Raw genomic sequence first — 16,689 nt, forward strand, 5'->3', positions numbered from 1 at the left:
TGTACTTTTGGAAAGCAAGGACCAGAGCTGTGTTTATATGAGGGGAAAATGTGTGTATCTGGAAAACTGTTCATCTAGGATTTTGTATATCTGTGAGTTTAATATATAGCAAAATTTGCTTTACACTGTCATGTTGTTATTAAAAGAGCTATTCATCACAAAATATATTGTTTCTTTGTTAATCTTGTTTTTGTTTTTTTTTTGTCTTTCTGGGATAGGGTCTCACTGTAGTTAAGGCTGGCCTTGAGCTCACTTTGTAGCCCAGGCTGGCCTCAAATTCACAACAATCCTCCTGCCTCAGCCTCCCAAGTGCTGAGATTACAGGTGTGCACCACCACATCAGGCCTATTTTTTGATCTTATAGTTTTTAATTAAATTATTTTTCAATTTTTTATTGCATTCAGAATATTTAGTTATTATTTTTTTTATTTTGTAGGTTGTATTAGAAGTAAAGAGAACTTACCAATTACCAGTTCTTTGAGGATAATTTTTCTGCATGTTACAATTCAAGTTGACATTTAATTCATGAATCAAAGGTAGTATACCATCTGAGCCCTAAACAAATTTACAAAATCCAAGGCATAAGAAGAAAATGGCCGTTTCTGCATCAGTTAGCTCTTTGTTTAAGGAGGCAACCTATGGCTCTGTACCTGAGGCAGGACCTGAATTCCGGGGCTCAAACTACTCTCAGGCATCAGTCACCCCAGTAACTGGGACCAGTGTTAGTTAAGGTTTGGTACCAGATTGAGATGATTCAGAAACTTAATGAACTTCCCAAGCTCTTTAACCTCACTTAAATTAGAGAGGACAAGTTTTAAGGACAAACAAGAAGTATCAAGTGAATTCATGTTCAGAAAGTTAAGGGACTCAGAAACTAACCTCAATGGTGAGGCATTATCACCATCTCAGAGTAGCAACTATGAACATCTTCAATAATTAAAAAGCCATGGGTTATAAGTGAGCTTATGTAGAGTCTTAGCAGAAAAATTAGAACTATGAAAGAAAATTAAAATTAAATTCTAGAGAAGTAAAAATTTCTAATATTTTATCTTTGAGGGAACAGTAACCGGAACTTTTCATGGTATAGTATTAAAAACATAATTCTTATAAAAAAGAAGTATCCTGGGAAGTTTAAATGGAAAACAAAATAAGGACATCACTGTCACTGTATAAAAATTCAAAAGTGAAGAAAATATGGTTGTGGAATTGGAAAAATGATCATACATAATGAAAAAATGATGCCGATTGTACACTTTTTGTCAGAAATTATATGGATGGAAAAGCGGTGGATCTTTTAAGGTGGAAAGAGAAATAACTTTTAGAAATCCTATGAAGGCTTTTGATTCCTGGTCCAACAGGCAAGGTGCTTAAGAGTTGTCACTCACTGTTCTAACAAGAAGGGAAATCTGAAGTATAAATCAGCATCTCTCCTTGGTTCCTTCAGGGAAGTGAGCTCACAGAGTGAACCAAAACTGTAGACAGAGATGTGGACTCCGATAATTTCACCACACTGGAGGTGAGGCCGAGGAGTGGACACCATGGCTACAGTTAACTGAGTGTTTATGTTTCCTCCAAATCTATATTTTGACATCCTGACCACAATGTGGTTGTACAGTACTCAGATCACTAGGGAGGTAACTACACAAGTTGTGGAGCGTTATTACGGAAACTAATTCTTTCACAAGCGAGACGTCAAAGAGCTTCTCAGTCTTTTTCTGGTATGTGAAAATAGAAAGACAAGTCAGCCATCTTCAGAGGAAAAAAAAATGCCTTTCCCAGCAACTGGCACCATGATCTCAGGTTAAATCTTGCAGGAATGATAAGAATAGATTTTGGTTGTTGAAAATCCACATAAGTTAGCCTGAGCTGTGGAGCAGAAAGACAAACTGTGAATGCCGTATTCCAGGCTCTATGAGTTTCCTGCCTCACCTGTGAGGGTTGGAAGCATCTGAGAAGTACTGGTGCTGGTAATGCCCTGTTGAAAGACTGACAGCTAATTGCAGGACTATACAGTGCTTTCCTTCTCCTCCCTACACCACACCTGCAGGTCAGTAAGGTTCTGGCATAGTAATAGCAGAGTACAACTGTAAAAAATTGCACATATCAGCCCATATTTATTAAACCTCGGGATAAATCTAAGGGTACTAATGGAGACCAAAGCAAGGACCACAGAGAAAAAATTAGCCTCAAATACATACAACTGTAGAAAAGAGTAAACTCAGTCTATCTCTTTGCAATATAAGCAAATATCTCATACTTAAAGTTTATGTATCTCAATTCTATTATAGGTCCCATCATTTTGAGATAAATTAAATGCTTTAAAGATTTTGGTAAAAATTACAAACCTATTAAAAGGCAAATAACAGGCCGGGGATATAGCTCAGCAGCACAAGCACCTGCCTGGCAAGCACAAGGTCCTGAGTTGAATTTCCAGTACCAAAAACAAAAACAACAACAGTAAAAGGCAAATAACAGCATATGAGAGACAGGTTATAAGTATGAGACTAGGAATTTAAACAGTTGTGATTATGTGTGAACAGCTCTAATTTAAAAGAGATACACAACTTTCAGGAATTACTGGATCAAAGAAGCAAAGAGACATAAATTATAAGAAACAATCAAAAGACAATCCTGGAAATAAAAGTCTTTTGTTTGGAAAAGTATTTCAAATGGATTCATCAAAAGACTCAAATGGCTGAGAAAAGTGTACCTGGGCTGGAAGCAAGGTCATTACTAACTTGCAAAGCTGAAATGCAGAGAAAAAAGAAAGAAAAATTGCAAAAATTCTTGCAGTTGAAAAAACTATAAAATACATAAGGTATGCATAAAGGAGACACACAAGAAAAAAGAGATATGAAAGAAATACATAATAACTGAAAACTTCCTAAAATTAGAGATTGGGTATCAATCCAGTAAACGCCAGAGATCAGGTAGGAAAATAAAAGCAAACAACAAAAAACTTTATGTGTATTTATATCATATTCAAACTCCAGAACCTGAAAGACAAAGACAAAATCTTTCGAGATTCTCCAAAATCTTTGGAGAAAAAAGAAGCCGCTCTAAGTAAAGAGGAATGAGTTGCTTTCTTAAAACACCATGCAAGAAAAGAGAGGAGGGAAAATTTAAGATATTAAAAGGTTAAAAAAAATGATATTTCTGTAGTCAGTTAAAATATTCTTAAAAAGTGCAAGAGAAAGAAATGTTTCTCCATCAATCAAAAAAGCAAAAAATTTGTGAGCATAAAACCTGTTTTGTAAGACATATTAAATAAAGTTGTTCAGAAATGATATAAGTCAGAAACCAAGATCTGCATGAAGAAAAGAGGCCTGGTAGTTTTCTGATTCTTAGCTAACAGATAAAAAAATCATCAAAATAATGGTACCAATAATGTGTTTGCTTACTGTAGTTTAAGGAAAATTTTAATAAGATTGAAAACTTTAGCATACTGGTTAAAATTTGAAAAAAGAAAAGGTGACATGTTAGCTAGAAACAAGAAAATAAGTTCAAATATGATCAATTAAAGTCAGAGAAGTCAAGAAAGATGCAAAACAAAGAGGAACAAATAACAATGGCAGTGTAGAAAGACCAGTTGGAGTATGGTATATATTAATACAGTATATTAACAATAACTTTAAATGTCAGTAGTGTAAATATCCCAATAAAATCCTGAGCCTTTCAAAGATGATGAAAAGACAATACATAACTGAATGATATGTAGAAGAAACCAATAAACACATATGTAGGTTAAAAATAATGGCGTGGAGAAATCTATACCATGTTAACACTAATCAAAATAAAACTGAAATAGTTATATAATTTTCCAGAGTAAGCTAACCTCCGAAAAACATCTCTGGGATGCTGCTTCTTCTCAGGAATAACTTCTGTGTGGTAACTGCCTATCATTCCACATTTCTATACCTCCGAGGAATAAACTCCCTCTGTAGTAACCTATACTCTGATTTCCAACACAGAGATTACATTTAGGTGGTTTTTAATTGTGTAAAAATTTGAATTCTATAAGATAAAGTATTTTTAAGTCTTGTTTCTTTTATCCAAAAGTATGTTTGGGTTATTAATTCATAATGACAGGAACAAATAGATTCAACAAAAGAAATATTAGAAGATGTGCTCAGCCTCACAAAATATAGGGGATTAAAAATGTAAATGAACCATTTATTAAAGAGGCTATAGTTCTTCCAGTGAGTTTGTTTGGCCCTTTCATCACAGATTAAGTGAGTATGTTTTTGGTTGTGGCTGTTTCTTCCAGTCTGTTCCATTGATCCTCAGGTCTGTTTTTTAGCCAGTACCAGGTTGATTTTATGACAGTAGTTTTGTGGTATAATTTCAGATTAGGGATTGTGATTCTACCTGATTTGTCCTTGTTGCCCAGGATTGCTTTTGTTATTCTGGGTCTTTTCTGGTTCCAGATGAATTTAAGGCATGTTTTCTCAAGATCTGTGAGGTATGCTAATGGTAATTTAATGGGAATTGCATTGAATCTGTACAACAGTTTTGGGAGTATGGTCATTTTCACAATGTTGGTTCTTCCTATCCATCAGCAAGGAATAATAACCCTCCTTATGGGATTTTTAAAATAAATGATGCACACTGCATCATAGCGATAGAGGAAACTGGCTTCTTGAACAGCACAGTCTGGAGAGGACCAATGTGCAGCTTGTGGAGAGTGCTCCTTCAATATCTATTAAAATTAAATTGTGCTTCGTGAATTAATGTGAGTGAATACCCCAAAATATCACTGTTTTAATAATATCCACTAAGCATCAAAAACACTAACTTTGATTTTAGTAACTCCTTAAATTATCGAGACAGGTAAACATCTTTTCACAAACAAAATGGAAGTATCTAGCACTTCTAGCATTTGCTGGTTTGAGGTTTCTAATGTTTTGTATCAACTGCACTTGAGCACAGATACTATCTGTACCAGAGAATGTATCTGTGGTAGAAAGTCATTCCTTCAGGAAAATTTCATTATTACCATTTTAAAAAGCACATCTGCAATTACTTCAGTGCACAAAGTACTTGTGAGATACATCTAACTGTTAAATAGGAAGGTATAGTTTTTAAAACTAACACACAGTAATGGTAATAAATGAATGGAAATGGGAAGAGGTAGAGAGCATACTGGAACATTCTCTATAGATTCCCCATAGATACCAAGGTACAATGTACCTTGCCTTGGTACATTTTTCTTTTATGATTGCCAAAACTTTCGGGAAATGACTAAATATATATGTCTTCTAGTATACGACACATTGTACTTAGGCACAAAAACATCTCCAGTTTCCTGTGACTCAGATTAAAGCATAAAGAGCATAAAATTTCATGGCTCACCTCACTTTCTCACAATATAGAAGTAGGTCGATGTTTGCAATATGGGTTTTTTTCTTTCTGATTCTCACATCTTACACATGAAATAAATTAATATTTTGTGAACTGGACCAATAAGGAGAAAGAACATGGCCTTTAAAGTTATGGACCTAAAGAGGGAAGAAAATGTCACCTAGTTCTTGTTTTCTTTTAAATATGCACTTATGGAACTGAAAGCAAGCAGACATTTTAATGAATAAAAATTACTACTGATGATTAATGATTCATGATACATTTGCTTATTTCTTTGCCCTATTGCAACATCTTATTAAAGGTATCTTACCATCTTAAAGTGTGCTTTCATGTTTTTCTTTAATTTCTTTAATCACTTTACTCAGAAACATTTTGTGGTTACCTTTTGTGGTTACCTCAATACCCAACACATTTGGGTTTCTAAAAGGTCAGACCTTAGATACTTGATGATAACTTACATCATGGCACTACTTGGTGGTATCAATATTTTCAGTGGGCTTATCCCTACAAAATTTGCATGCCCAGAAAAAATCCCTCATCCTAACTTCATAATCATCTACCAAAGCGTCTATGTGATGTCCTGTATGTATCAGAACATTTAATATATTTACTAAACTTATATCTAAAACCAAACTGTACCCATCCTTTATCCAAATCAATGACTACAAGCTTTTACATACTGCTGAACCCACAATCTTGGAGCTTTACCAAATTTATCAAGAATCTAGTTACATTTTGCCAGCACCAATCTGAACAATCTAGATTAGGCACCACCGTCATTCACCTAAGTGAGGCCGATAGACTGTTAAGTATACTCCTCACATCCTAATTAAAATTACCCCCACCCTAGCACACACACACACACACACAGTGCAATGCTAACAGATTATCCAGAAGGAGTCCAAAATAGGAAGCTACTTCTTGTGATTTTTTTCTGCTAAAAACCTTCCAACAGTTTACCAGGAGAGTGTGAACAGTGACCTCTAATTCCTGCACGATTCCCATCATCTCTCTGACCTTCTGTCCCATTGCTCACTCTACACCAGCATCCTGGCTATTCCCTCAGGCATGCAAAGTCCTCTTCTCCCTTGAGATGCTGACCCTCACTGCTTTTCCTTCCAAGATGCCATCCCCTCAGCTAAGCTCACACAGCTTGCCTATTCATCTCCTTCAAGTCATTGTGTGGATGTCACTGTCCTTGACCAACCTGTTTAAAAGAGCAAAACCTCTTCTAATTCTCATGCACAAACAGGTGCCTGCATGACACCCGTAGCACTTATGGTCCTCTGGTACAGTGCATGTCCTCCTTGTCCTATTTGGTTCACCATCACCCTTAACACACCCCTACTCTAGAATGTAGGATCTGGAAGACAGGATATGTTTACATCTTCTATTAATTGCTATAACATCAGCGCACAGCACATAGCAAGGAGTCAATGAATACTGTGTTAAATAATCCACTGCCTTCACATAGTAACCCTAGTGTTTAATTTTAAGTGGAACATTTTGTCTCAGTTTTAAGATTAGCGTCCTGGACAAGATGCATAAATCTATACCAATTTACTAATTAAAGAGTATAACTAAAATTAGGTAGAACCATGAAAAATATTAAAGTCTGTATTTGAGATTCTTGATTACATGAGGATTTTTTTTACCTAATGGATCCTTTTTTTTTCTGAAGTGATACTAAGAGAACACATACAATTTTTGCTAATATGCTAGCCTGAGTTTAGATACAGATTTTCTTTCATTGCTATATATTTTTTTTCTTTCTACTAACCTGTTGACACAAATGTCTTACTGCAAATTTTGTGGCTGTAACAAAATACCTGACACTGGTTAAATAAATAAAGTTTGATTCAGTTGTGATAATGGTGGCTGAAGAGGCCAAACTTCATGGCCTCTGCGGCTGTGTCACACCATGGTGGGGAGGAAAATGGCCTCCTGCAAAGCAGCCACAAGATTCTAGGTCATCTATTTTCAAATCAGTGTCCCAAAGTGTGATCACATTTATCATTTGTGGTCAGAAATGGTAAAAAAAATCAGGTAATGTTTTGTTGTGGTGTTGAGGATAAACACAGCACCTCACACATGATAGGCAAGCCTCCTGCCGTAGAGCTATGTGCCCTGCCCTCCGTGTGGTGTTAAGATGGTGGGAAAGATGTTAGCAAGGAAACACTTCATAATGAGAAAGAAAGGGCAGTGATTAATGATGTGCCATTCATGGGTGGGAAGGGGTGAATAGATCCAAATAGAGATGAAATTATCTTTATCAAAGAATAAATAGAGCACCACCTTTTAACATGACAGAAGTAAGATAGGACAAATGCACATAAGAAGTTATCCAAGAGCTCTTTTACTTTACCTATGTGACTTGTTTCTTTATGTTGTAAGTCATTTTTTGAGGATAAGAGAGTATGTAGAACAGATATTTGATAAGAGTGAAGAATGTCGGAGTACAGGCCTAGGATCTGGACCCATAAGTCTCCTGCTCAGAAGTACGATGACAGAATAAAACACAGACAAAACATATATTTTAGTTACAAGAACCACGGGGATGGTCAAAGCCCAACAACAGGCTAAGACCACAAGGCACAGTGTTTTTGGCTTTTATTTGTTGTACAGTTTGATTGGGGGATGTGCCAGTGGGCTGCAGGAAGCAATGGGGGTGAACTGCTGATGCAGTCAACGTTCAAGAATTGAGGAACAATGCATTTTTCAGAAATCACATAGGAACAGAGGATTGTTAACTGGTGACCTGATGGTCCGCTAATTGCATTACTGAGCTAGACAGAATCTGCACAAGTCTAAGTCCTCAGCGGCCATGTTATCCCGCTTTGAGGTGCCAGAACTTCACAAGCTGTTTGCTGGCCTTGACTCTGGTGGGTGGCTTAAAGATTAATCTGTCCCTAAACCAGTGGGTGCCTCACCATAACCCATGTGGGCCTAGGACAGACTCTCAATTTATTTTTATGCCAATTTATTAATATTAGTTATTGCCTGCTTGTACTGCATCAATCTGGTCCTCAGAAGGAGAATGTACAATAAAATTAATTTCAGAGATGTTAAAAAGTGGTGATCAGAGAAATGTAACAAGACTCCATCAATGTCAAAACAATTTCATGTTGCAGACAGTAATTTACATTGCAATAAATCTGTCCTGACCTGTAAGCAGTTGCTTAATTTCACGTTATATTTTTTGTTGAAAAACTGAAGATAAAAGAGAGCATGTTAGTGTCTTGGCAAAAGTATTTTGAAATAACATCACTGAAACAATCTCAATGTGGAAAAAAGTGAGGAAAAGTGAGGGCTGGAGGATCAAAACAGCAAAACCAGGCATGGGATGGAGCAGCTAATTATGTCATAATATCATAATATTTTTACATTGGAAGGCAATAAATAAACAATTCAGAGAGGTTTTATTGTGTGTAGAGGTGAAAGAGAATGTGATAGATTTTTTTTGTGGTTTTGGGAATTGAAGCAAGGACATTCATACTGAGCTAAATCTCCACTGCTCCCACCCCTCATTGCTTATTTGTGTGTGTGTGTGTGTGTGTGTGTGTGTGTGTGTGTTTCCATTTTGAATTGTAGTTTTGCTAAATTGTTGAGTTGCCCAGGCTGTATTCAAAATCACGATCCCCCAACTCAGCCTCCCACTTTTGAGGTTACAGGTGTTTGCCAACATGTCTGGTATTATAATTTGGAACTAAAATGTTTCCCATTTAAACTCATAAGTGGATTCATCCATTGATCAGCTCGGTAGCTGCATGTGCTATTAGGAGGTTGGCCTGGCTGGAGATGGTCCCTGGAGATGTGACCTAGAAGGGTTTATTCTTGTGCACTCTAAGACATGTTATTAAATCTTAGCTAACAAAGTGACCATGAAATATACCAGTTATTTGTTGATTTTACAATTTTTAAATAAGTTGCTTAAAGTTTTTTATTGCAGTGAGAGGATTTCAGTACGGCTTTTAACTTTTTAAACTACATTGGAAATGAAGAAAATTTGCTGCCTTCTGCTTGCGGGTAATTATCTTCCCCACCACAATTCACATTGATGTTCATTAAACAAGCTAAGCAAATACCACCTGTGCATTAACATTGCAATGTCCAAGGTATATGAATAGAGGTCTCTGTATCAAATGTGGGTGTTTTGTTTTTATTTTTGTGTTTTAAAACGTAGGAGCTCAGTGTTAACAGCTATGTAGGGCTGTACCTCAGATTAGGATCATATGCTCAGGTTTGTTTGCTGGCCAGGGATCATATGAAAGGAGGCCATTTATTTTGGTAAAAAGGAAAGGGAAAAACTGTGATCAGCCAATAAGAGTACAAGTTCAGCTGTTCAGTTAATATTGATCCAAAGGGGAAGCAGGTCATGTAGCTGGTGTACCTTTAATGCACAAGGGCTCTTTGGGCAGAGAGGAATCAGGGGGTTCTGGCCATCCAAGTGGGTGAGGAAAGAGACTTTACCATTACTAAGACTCCAGGGTGGAATACGGAATTCTCTTTTTAGGCTGAGCTTTTGTTAGTTGGTGAAGAGTCTTTTGGAATTCAGTGAGTAAAGTTTTTAAATTTTTTTTTATTTTAAAGAGATGGGAAAAAAAACATTAGAAATGATACAGAATTTCACAAAACAAGATGGTAGGAATTCAACAGTAGTTCTATTGAAGGCATCTGTTCCTCTATTGAAGAGAAAACCATTAGTGAGAAAAGGACATCCATAAAGCACTTCAAATAGACCACAGTCTAGGATTTGAGGTGTATTTCTTACTTTGGTAAGAGCTAATAGTAGTAAGTGAGGCCACTGTAGCTGGGTTTCCTGAGCCATTTTGTGAAGATGTCTCTTTAGGGTTTCATTCACTTTTTTTCCACCTTTCTTGATGACTATGGCCTCCATGCACAAGGAAGGTGATAGAGAATGACCAGTGCCTGACAGACACCCATGTGATTTGCTTTAAAAGAAGGCCCATTATTGTTCTGTAAGCTCTTAGGAAGTCCAAGCCTGGGGATGGCATCAGAGACCAAAATGTTTACCACTTCTTGAGTTTTTTTTCTATTCTAGAAGGAAAGGCCTCAACTCAGTTTGTAAAAGTGTCTATCCAGACCAATTGGTATTGAAGCCCCTCACTATTTAGCATATGAGTAAAACAGAGCTGCCAACGTTCTCCAGGGTATTTACCATGTCTCTGTATACCTGGAAGGGCTATGGTCTGATTAAGAGGATTGCTATTTTGGTAGAGCTTACATGTCTTAACAATGTGTTCTATTGTCTGAGAAAGTCCCTTTCCTGTGAATAAATATGAAGCCATTTTGTGGGCCTGGTTACTCCCCAAGTGAAAGGTTTGATGTAGACTTAATAATTTTCCATCGCCTGACACCAGGAAGGACCAATTTACCATCATCTGATTGTAACTATCCTGATGGAAGGAACTGATACCCAGGGGAAAGAACCCATTTGATTTCTAACTGAGAATATTTGGGTCAGTATGATCAAGGAACCCATGTCAGATGAGAGGGGCCTGGGGGGGTTAAGCACTTTTCTTGCAGCTGCATAAGCCAGTGACTACTGTGAGATACTTTGTCAATTCCTTTTTGCTGCCCTTTCCAGTGAATTATCACCTCTTTGGAGGGCATGTAGACATACAATAAAAGTTCATCTATCTCCTTATGGTAATTTATGGGTGAGCCATTGGCTGTCAGGTCATTTCTTTCTTTCTGTGCAGCTGTGTGGGCATGTAACACTAGGAAAGCACAGTTTAAATCAGTATAAATACTGACTTTCTATCCTTCACTGAGTTATAAAGTGCTGGTAAGAGCTATGAGTTTTGCTAGCTGGGAACTATTCCCAGGGGCAGGTGAGGAATTTTCAGGCATCTGATGCAGCATCACTGCTGCAAACCCTGCCTTTCCTGTCCCATTTTTCATGAAGGAACTGGCATCACAGAAGAAAATCAGATCAAAGTCAGTAAAAGGTGTGTTTAACAAGTCTTCTCTGGCTGTGTACATATGGAAAATTACTTGTTTGTGGTCATGTCTTTCAGCCTCAATTACTTCCTTTTCTCATAGAAAAGTGTTAGGGTTTAAGGAGGAACACGTCTTTATTTGAATGGCTGATCCTTCTAGAAGTAGAGCATGGTATTTAAGAAGTTGGTTGTCTGATAGCCATAGGCTTCCTTTGGAAGAAAGAAGTCCAGCCACACTGTGAGGTGTCCATATAGTAAATCTCTTTCCAAAGTCAACTTGGATGTCTCTGGTACCAGGAGGGCTACAGCAGTCACAGCTCTAAGGCATGGAGGTCATGCCTTTGCTACAGTGGCTAATTCATGACTCAGATACACTTCAGACTGTTGAGCAGGTGCTCAATGCAGTATAAGCACTCCCAAAGCCGTTCCTCACTTTTAATCAACATACAGATTGAAATGGTATCTTATCCATATGCTCAGTGCTGGGGCATTTAGAAGCACTTGTTTAAGCTTCTGGAATCTAGTTTGGTTTGTGTAAGGGGTGTGTCTAACAAGTCTTCTCTGGCTTAAGAGAAGTTTCCCAGGTTAAAATATGGGTATCTGCTTTTTGAGCTTCCTTTATGAGTTGATAGAGGGGTCATGCAATCTCACCATATCCTGCTATACAAAGGTAACAAAAGCCTGTATTTCCTAGGAATCCCCTTAGCAGTTTTAGGGTCTTGGGCTGTGGGAAGAAACTACTGGTTTAATTCTCTCTTCCCCCAGCCTTCAGATTCCTTCAGTTATGATAAGGCCCAGGTATTTTACCTAAGGGCTCCAAAGTTGTGCCTTAGATCTAGTGGAAATGGAGAAATTTTAAGAACTCATGCAGATAAATGGAGAACATGAGTTTTTGAGAGTGGTTTTTGTACCATTAATAAGAGGTTGAAAATGTTGTAATGGTAAACAGCAATTAGTCACAAATATTATCATCTATTGGTAATGATACTAAAAGTTCTATAATTTTTCCATTATAATATAAGTGATGTAATAAGGATTTGAGGAAAAGAAATGCACAATGTTACACACACTTATCATGCTTGAAACCTGAGGTTCAAATCTCAACACCAAAATAAATACATATAATTTTGAAAAGGAAGCTGAGATTTAGCAATTTAATCAAATATTGAAAAGTAAAACTTAAAATACAAGAGTCTCTCGATAAGGTAATGTTTGTGATTGATATGTAAATGCGTTAAATGTCTTGGTGTTCCAGATAGGTGACCAGGTTGTAGAACATGCTAGCACTTTTTCAGAGACACTTGGATAAGGACATATTAAATGGCACGTTTAGAAGTTCACATTGTCCTTTTAATAGGAGCCTAAGGTGTCCTATATTCTGGAGGTGTGATTTCAAAGAAGCCAAAGTGTGAGAATTTCCTGTGCAACCTAAGTGACACACTGATGTGAAATCTACTTTTTCCATTTGTGACTCACTCTGAGGACAGTCTTTGAAGCAGATATTGCTTGTTATTTTCCTGAATTTATATCATTAAGTTGCATCTGCTGCAGGCCTTCTCACATATGTAGCCAGGGCTTCTCACTGGAAGGTGCATGACTTCTTGCAACAGGAGATATGTGTCATAATTCTCTTGTCTCCCTACTAATCTAACGCTGTGAAAGATAACAGTTGCTAGGTGTGATGCAATTGAAGGGCAATTCACATAAAATAAAATCAAATTAGAATGTAGGTACGTTTCTTTTAAAAATTCAGGGAAAAGTACTAAAATAAATACATTGGAAGATTTCTTAGAGTATTCTGATTATTGCCTATGAGGAATTAATGAAATACATCCTTGCATATTTCAATGTGTTATCCAATATAAATTAAAATGAGATCATAAACATCACAGAGATGAATAATTAACTTTAGATATTGTAATCAGTATTTTGTTGGTAATAGATTGACTTATATTTAGTCCAGCAACTAGAAATTCTTAAAAATTTTGCACAATGATAGATACAATATTTCATTTGCTTAGATTAAACAAAATAGTGCTTAAATAAAAACCAAAATAAGCTAGATCGCATAAAATGCTAAACTTAATTATGAACAACCAATAGACTTCTAAAACTTGATCAAAATATTTCAAAAATAGGTAATATCATACTGATATAAGATTATCTAATGATTTATTTTACATGGTCTAATTGATATGAATAAAAATAACATAGCAACTATCACTAAAATAATTTAATAAGTTAAAACTCTTTGAGAACTTGAAGTGCCAATTTGAGTGTTGTCATTACCTGTATTCTGTTTCATATATTTATATTTGCATTTAGAAGTGTAAACTAGGTTATCTGATGGTAAATAAAATTTTAAAGGTCATATGTCCTAAATTTCGAAGCCAGAATTGTCTCTAGATCTCTTGTCACAGAACGTCTCTAATATATACCCTATCTTAAGCGGTTTTGGTAACTTCTCAGAGCTCCAGAATTATTCAAAATAAAAGACCATTTCATAATATCTAATCCATTTTAATAAATAGATGCACTCTAGTAGATGAAAGTAATGTACAAAAAATTAATATATACCTACTTTCTGTTTACAGTATTCAGTTTTTAACTGTCCTTACATTTCAATTTGTCATAAAACTTGAGGACAATTTTTACGTATATATTAAAATATTCTTGATGTTAGAACATTTCTGTGGAAACTGGCTTTAACTTATAAATATCCTTATTCATGAACATCTTTATTTATAATTTATTGATTTTTTTATTGCCTAACCAATAGTATTTTGTCAAAAGCAGAATATCCACTAAAAATTACTTATTTCACCATATGACATGTGTTCAAAGCTAGGGAAATATTTAGACTTTTCAACTTCAAAATAAGCACCAGTACTGACATCCTATCCACCCTCTTTTGACACCATCTGTTTACATTTTAAGCTCAGTTATCAGAACTCAGTCTCTGACATCACTCAGCTGCTGAGATGAGTAACCAGCAAGTCGTGTACTCAGAACTTAATCTGGCCAAGGATCCAAAGAAACAGCAAAGGAAACCTAAGGCTTCCAAAAGATCCATTCCAGTAAATCAGCAGGAAATAACTTATGCAGAATTAATCCTTCAGAACGCTTCTCAGGAGCATCGAGGGAATGACAAGGACCACAACTGCAAAGGTATCACTTTTCTTCCAACCTCACTGTAACTGTTCTAAAATGAGCAGTTGGGTTACAGAGGTGTGGGTAAAACGTAGGGAGTAGGCTCATATATTTTTAACTTGTGGCGAGACGTACTTTAACTTGAGTTATGCTGGGGCTGAGGATTTAGCTCAGTGGCACAGAGCCTGCCTGGCAAGCACAAGGTCGTGAGTTCTATTCCCGGTACCAGAAAAAAAAACAAAAAAAGAAAACAAACAAAAAACCCCACTTGAGTTATGCTATTCTATTCGTTGAAATTTTAAGTCTTTGACCAAGAACTTATGGAGCACTGTGTACACTGAAAATGCAGTGGTATATTCCAGAGACAGATTGTAGTTGTGGGTATGGGTTTGGTGTTCAGTTTTCTATGTGTTTCCCTGTACTTGTAGTTTCCCTTGTGCATAAACCTTTTTTCAGTTTTTAATTTTTATTAGTACATATTTTCAATACATAATGGTTACAACCCTTGTGGGCAGTTAGCACGTGGACATGACACATCTTAATTCTTTTTGTAAAAACTTCTCCCCTGTCCATCTTTTTTTCTCTTTCTTCCGGTACCGGGAATTGAACTCATGACCTTGCACTTGCCAGGCAGGCGCTGTGCCACCGAGCTAAATCCCCAGCCCCTTGTCCATCTTTTTCTTAAATTTTATTTTGTTAGTCCATGTTTTCAGTATGTGAAGTTTGCCTTTGTCTTAGGGAGTGTGTCCATGGACATAACATATCTTGATTGTTTTTTATTCCTCTTTCCCTTTCCATTCACCCTCCTCCCTTTGTGTCTAGATTCCCTTTCCTCACTGCACTGTTATCATTATCATGATTATGATTAATTGTAGTTCCTCTAGTGTTTACCTTCATTGTGGGTATTTGCTACATACATATGGCACATCTTGCATATTTGTAAATCCCCTTCCCCTCCCTGCTTCCCTTCTGAATGGCTTCCTCCATTCTCTTTTCTCATTGCTGTGATTTCTTTCTGTAGATTTCACATCACCTCCTGAGAAACTTCTTGCTGGATTCCTGGGAACCACATGCCTTATCTTAACAGTCACAGTGATAGTGACAGCTGTAACTTTCTGTAAGTGTAGTTTGGAAAGATTGTATAAGAATGTTCCACTCTACTGATTGAGAGTGCCTCTGACGTTTCACAATACCAAGGGACACAGCTCTCATTTTAGTATTTCTATTTGGACTGTGGATAAAAGTATAAATAGTAAAGGATGGTAATGATTACTTGTTTTTAATTATAGTTATACATTGTGATTTCATAATTCAAACACGTTAGGAATGTGAAAAACCTTATTGAGAAATACAAATTAATAGTTAATAGTTAAAAGATTGTGATGTTTGACCATTAGATTTTTATTTAAATTATTTTCCCAATAATTTCATTGTTTTATTAATTTTCTTGGTAAAATTATTTTATTCTACATTATTCTAATTGTAAACATTATATAAATTTCAAACTAAGAACTGAAATAATCTTCCTTGGTAAGAACTCCAAAAGGTACATAATAAATTTCAAAATTCTTATATTTTCATAGATTGCATTTTGTTTCTAAGTCAGACCATAAAAAATTGTAATCGATTTCTTATGGGAAAACAAGCTAGAAAATGGTCATTAAATGTTCATAAATAAAGACTATAGGAGACATTTAATTTTGTTCAATAAATAGAAATACATATTTAAAATTACTGTACAATCTTTTTGACAATTGCCTCAGATTTTCTTCTTGTATAACACGATGAGAGATAAATTTACCATTATAGAAAAGAGATTTCATTCACTTATTTCAAGATACTGGTAGAGTGAAGCTTTTTTAAAAAGTTTACTTGAGCACATTAATTACAAGTGGAGTGGCTGACCTTTTTTGCTGCTTTTGTGTGTAAGTCCATGTTTTGTTTGATATGCACCAGCCTGTGGGGTGTGGAGATACATTATGTACATATACATGTTTATGTAAGTTCAAACATGTAAATTTATTTTCAATTTTAAAAATTGACAATGTTTCTTGATAGAAATCCACAGTCTTTCCTCAGCATATCATTGTGGCCGTTGTCCAAATGAGTGGCTAATATTTTCCAACAATTGTTATTACTTTGGTGTGGAAAAGAAAACTTGGAAGGAGAGTTTGGTGTCCTGCACATCTAAGAACTCTAGCCTGCTTTATATAGA

At 36.0% G+C, this 16,689-nt stretch overlaps 1 protein-coding gene across 1 annotated transcript in view; it reads left to right on the forward strand.

The window, feature by feature from the left end:
* The first annotated feature begins 14,290 nt into the window (after positions 1 to 14,290).
* Positions 14,291 to 16,689, forward strand: part of LOC102021231 (NKG2-A/NKG2-B type II integral membrane protein-like) — a 6,739-nt gene continuing 4,340 nt past the window's right edge. Inside the window, exons 1-3 of the mRNA XM_013511292.1 lie at positions 14,291 to 14,492; positions 15,496 to 15,591; positions 16,554 to 16,681. Coding sequence (XP_013366746.1) covers positions 14,306 to 14,492; positions 15,496 to 15,591; positions 16,554 to 16,681 — 411 coding nt within the window. The 5' untranslated portion in view covers positions 14,291 to 14,305. The remainder of the gene's footprint in view (positions 14,493 to 15,495; positions 15,592 to 16,553; positions 16,682 to 16,689) is intronic.

Source organism: Chinchilla lanigera, unplaced genomic scaffold (assembly GCF_000276665.1).
Source record: "Chinchilla lanigera isolate Chin_1 unplaced genomic scaffold, ChiLan1.0 scaffold00012, whole genome shotgun sequence".
Lineage (NCBI taxonomy): Eukaryota > Metazoa > Chordata > Mammalia > Rodentia > Chinchillidae > Chinchilla > Chinchilla lanigera.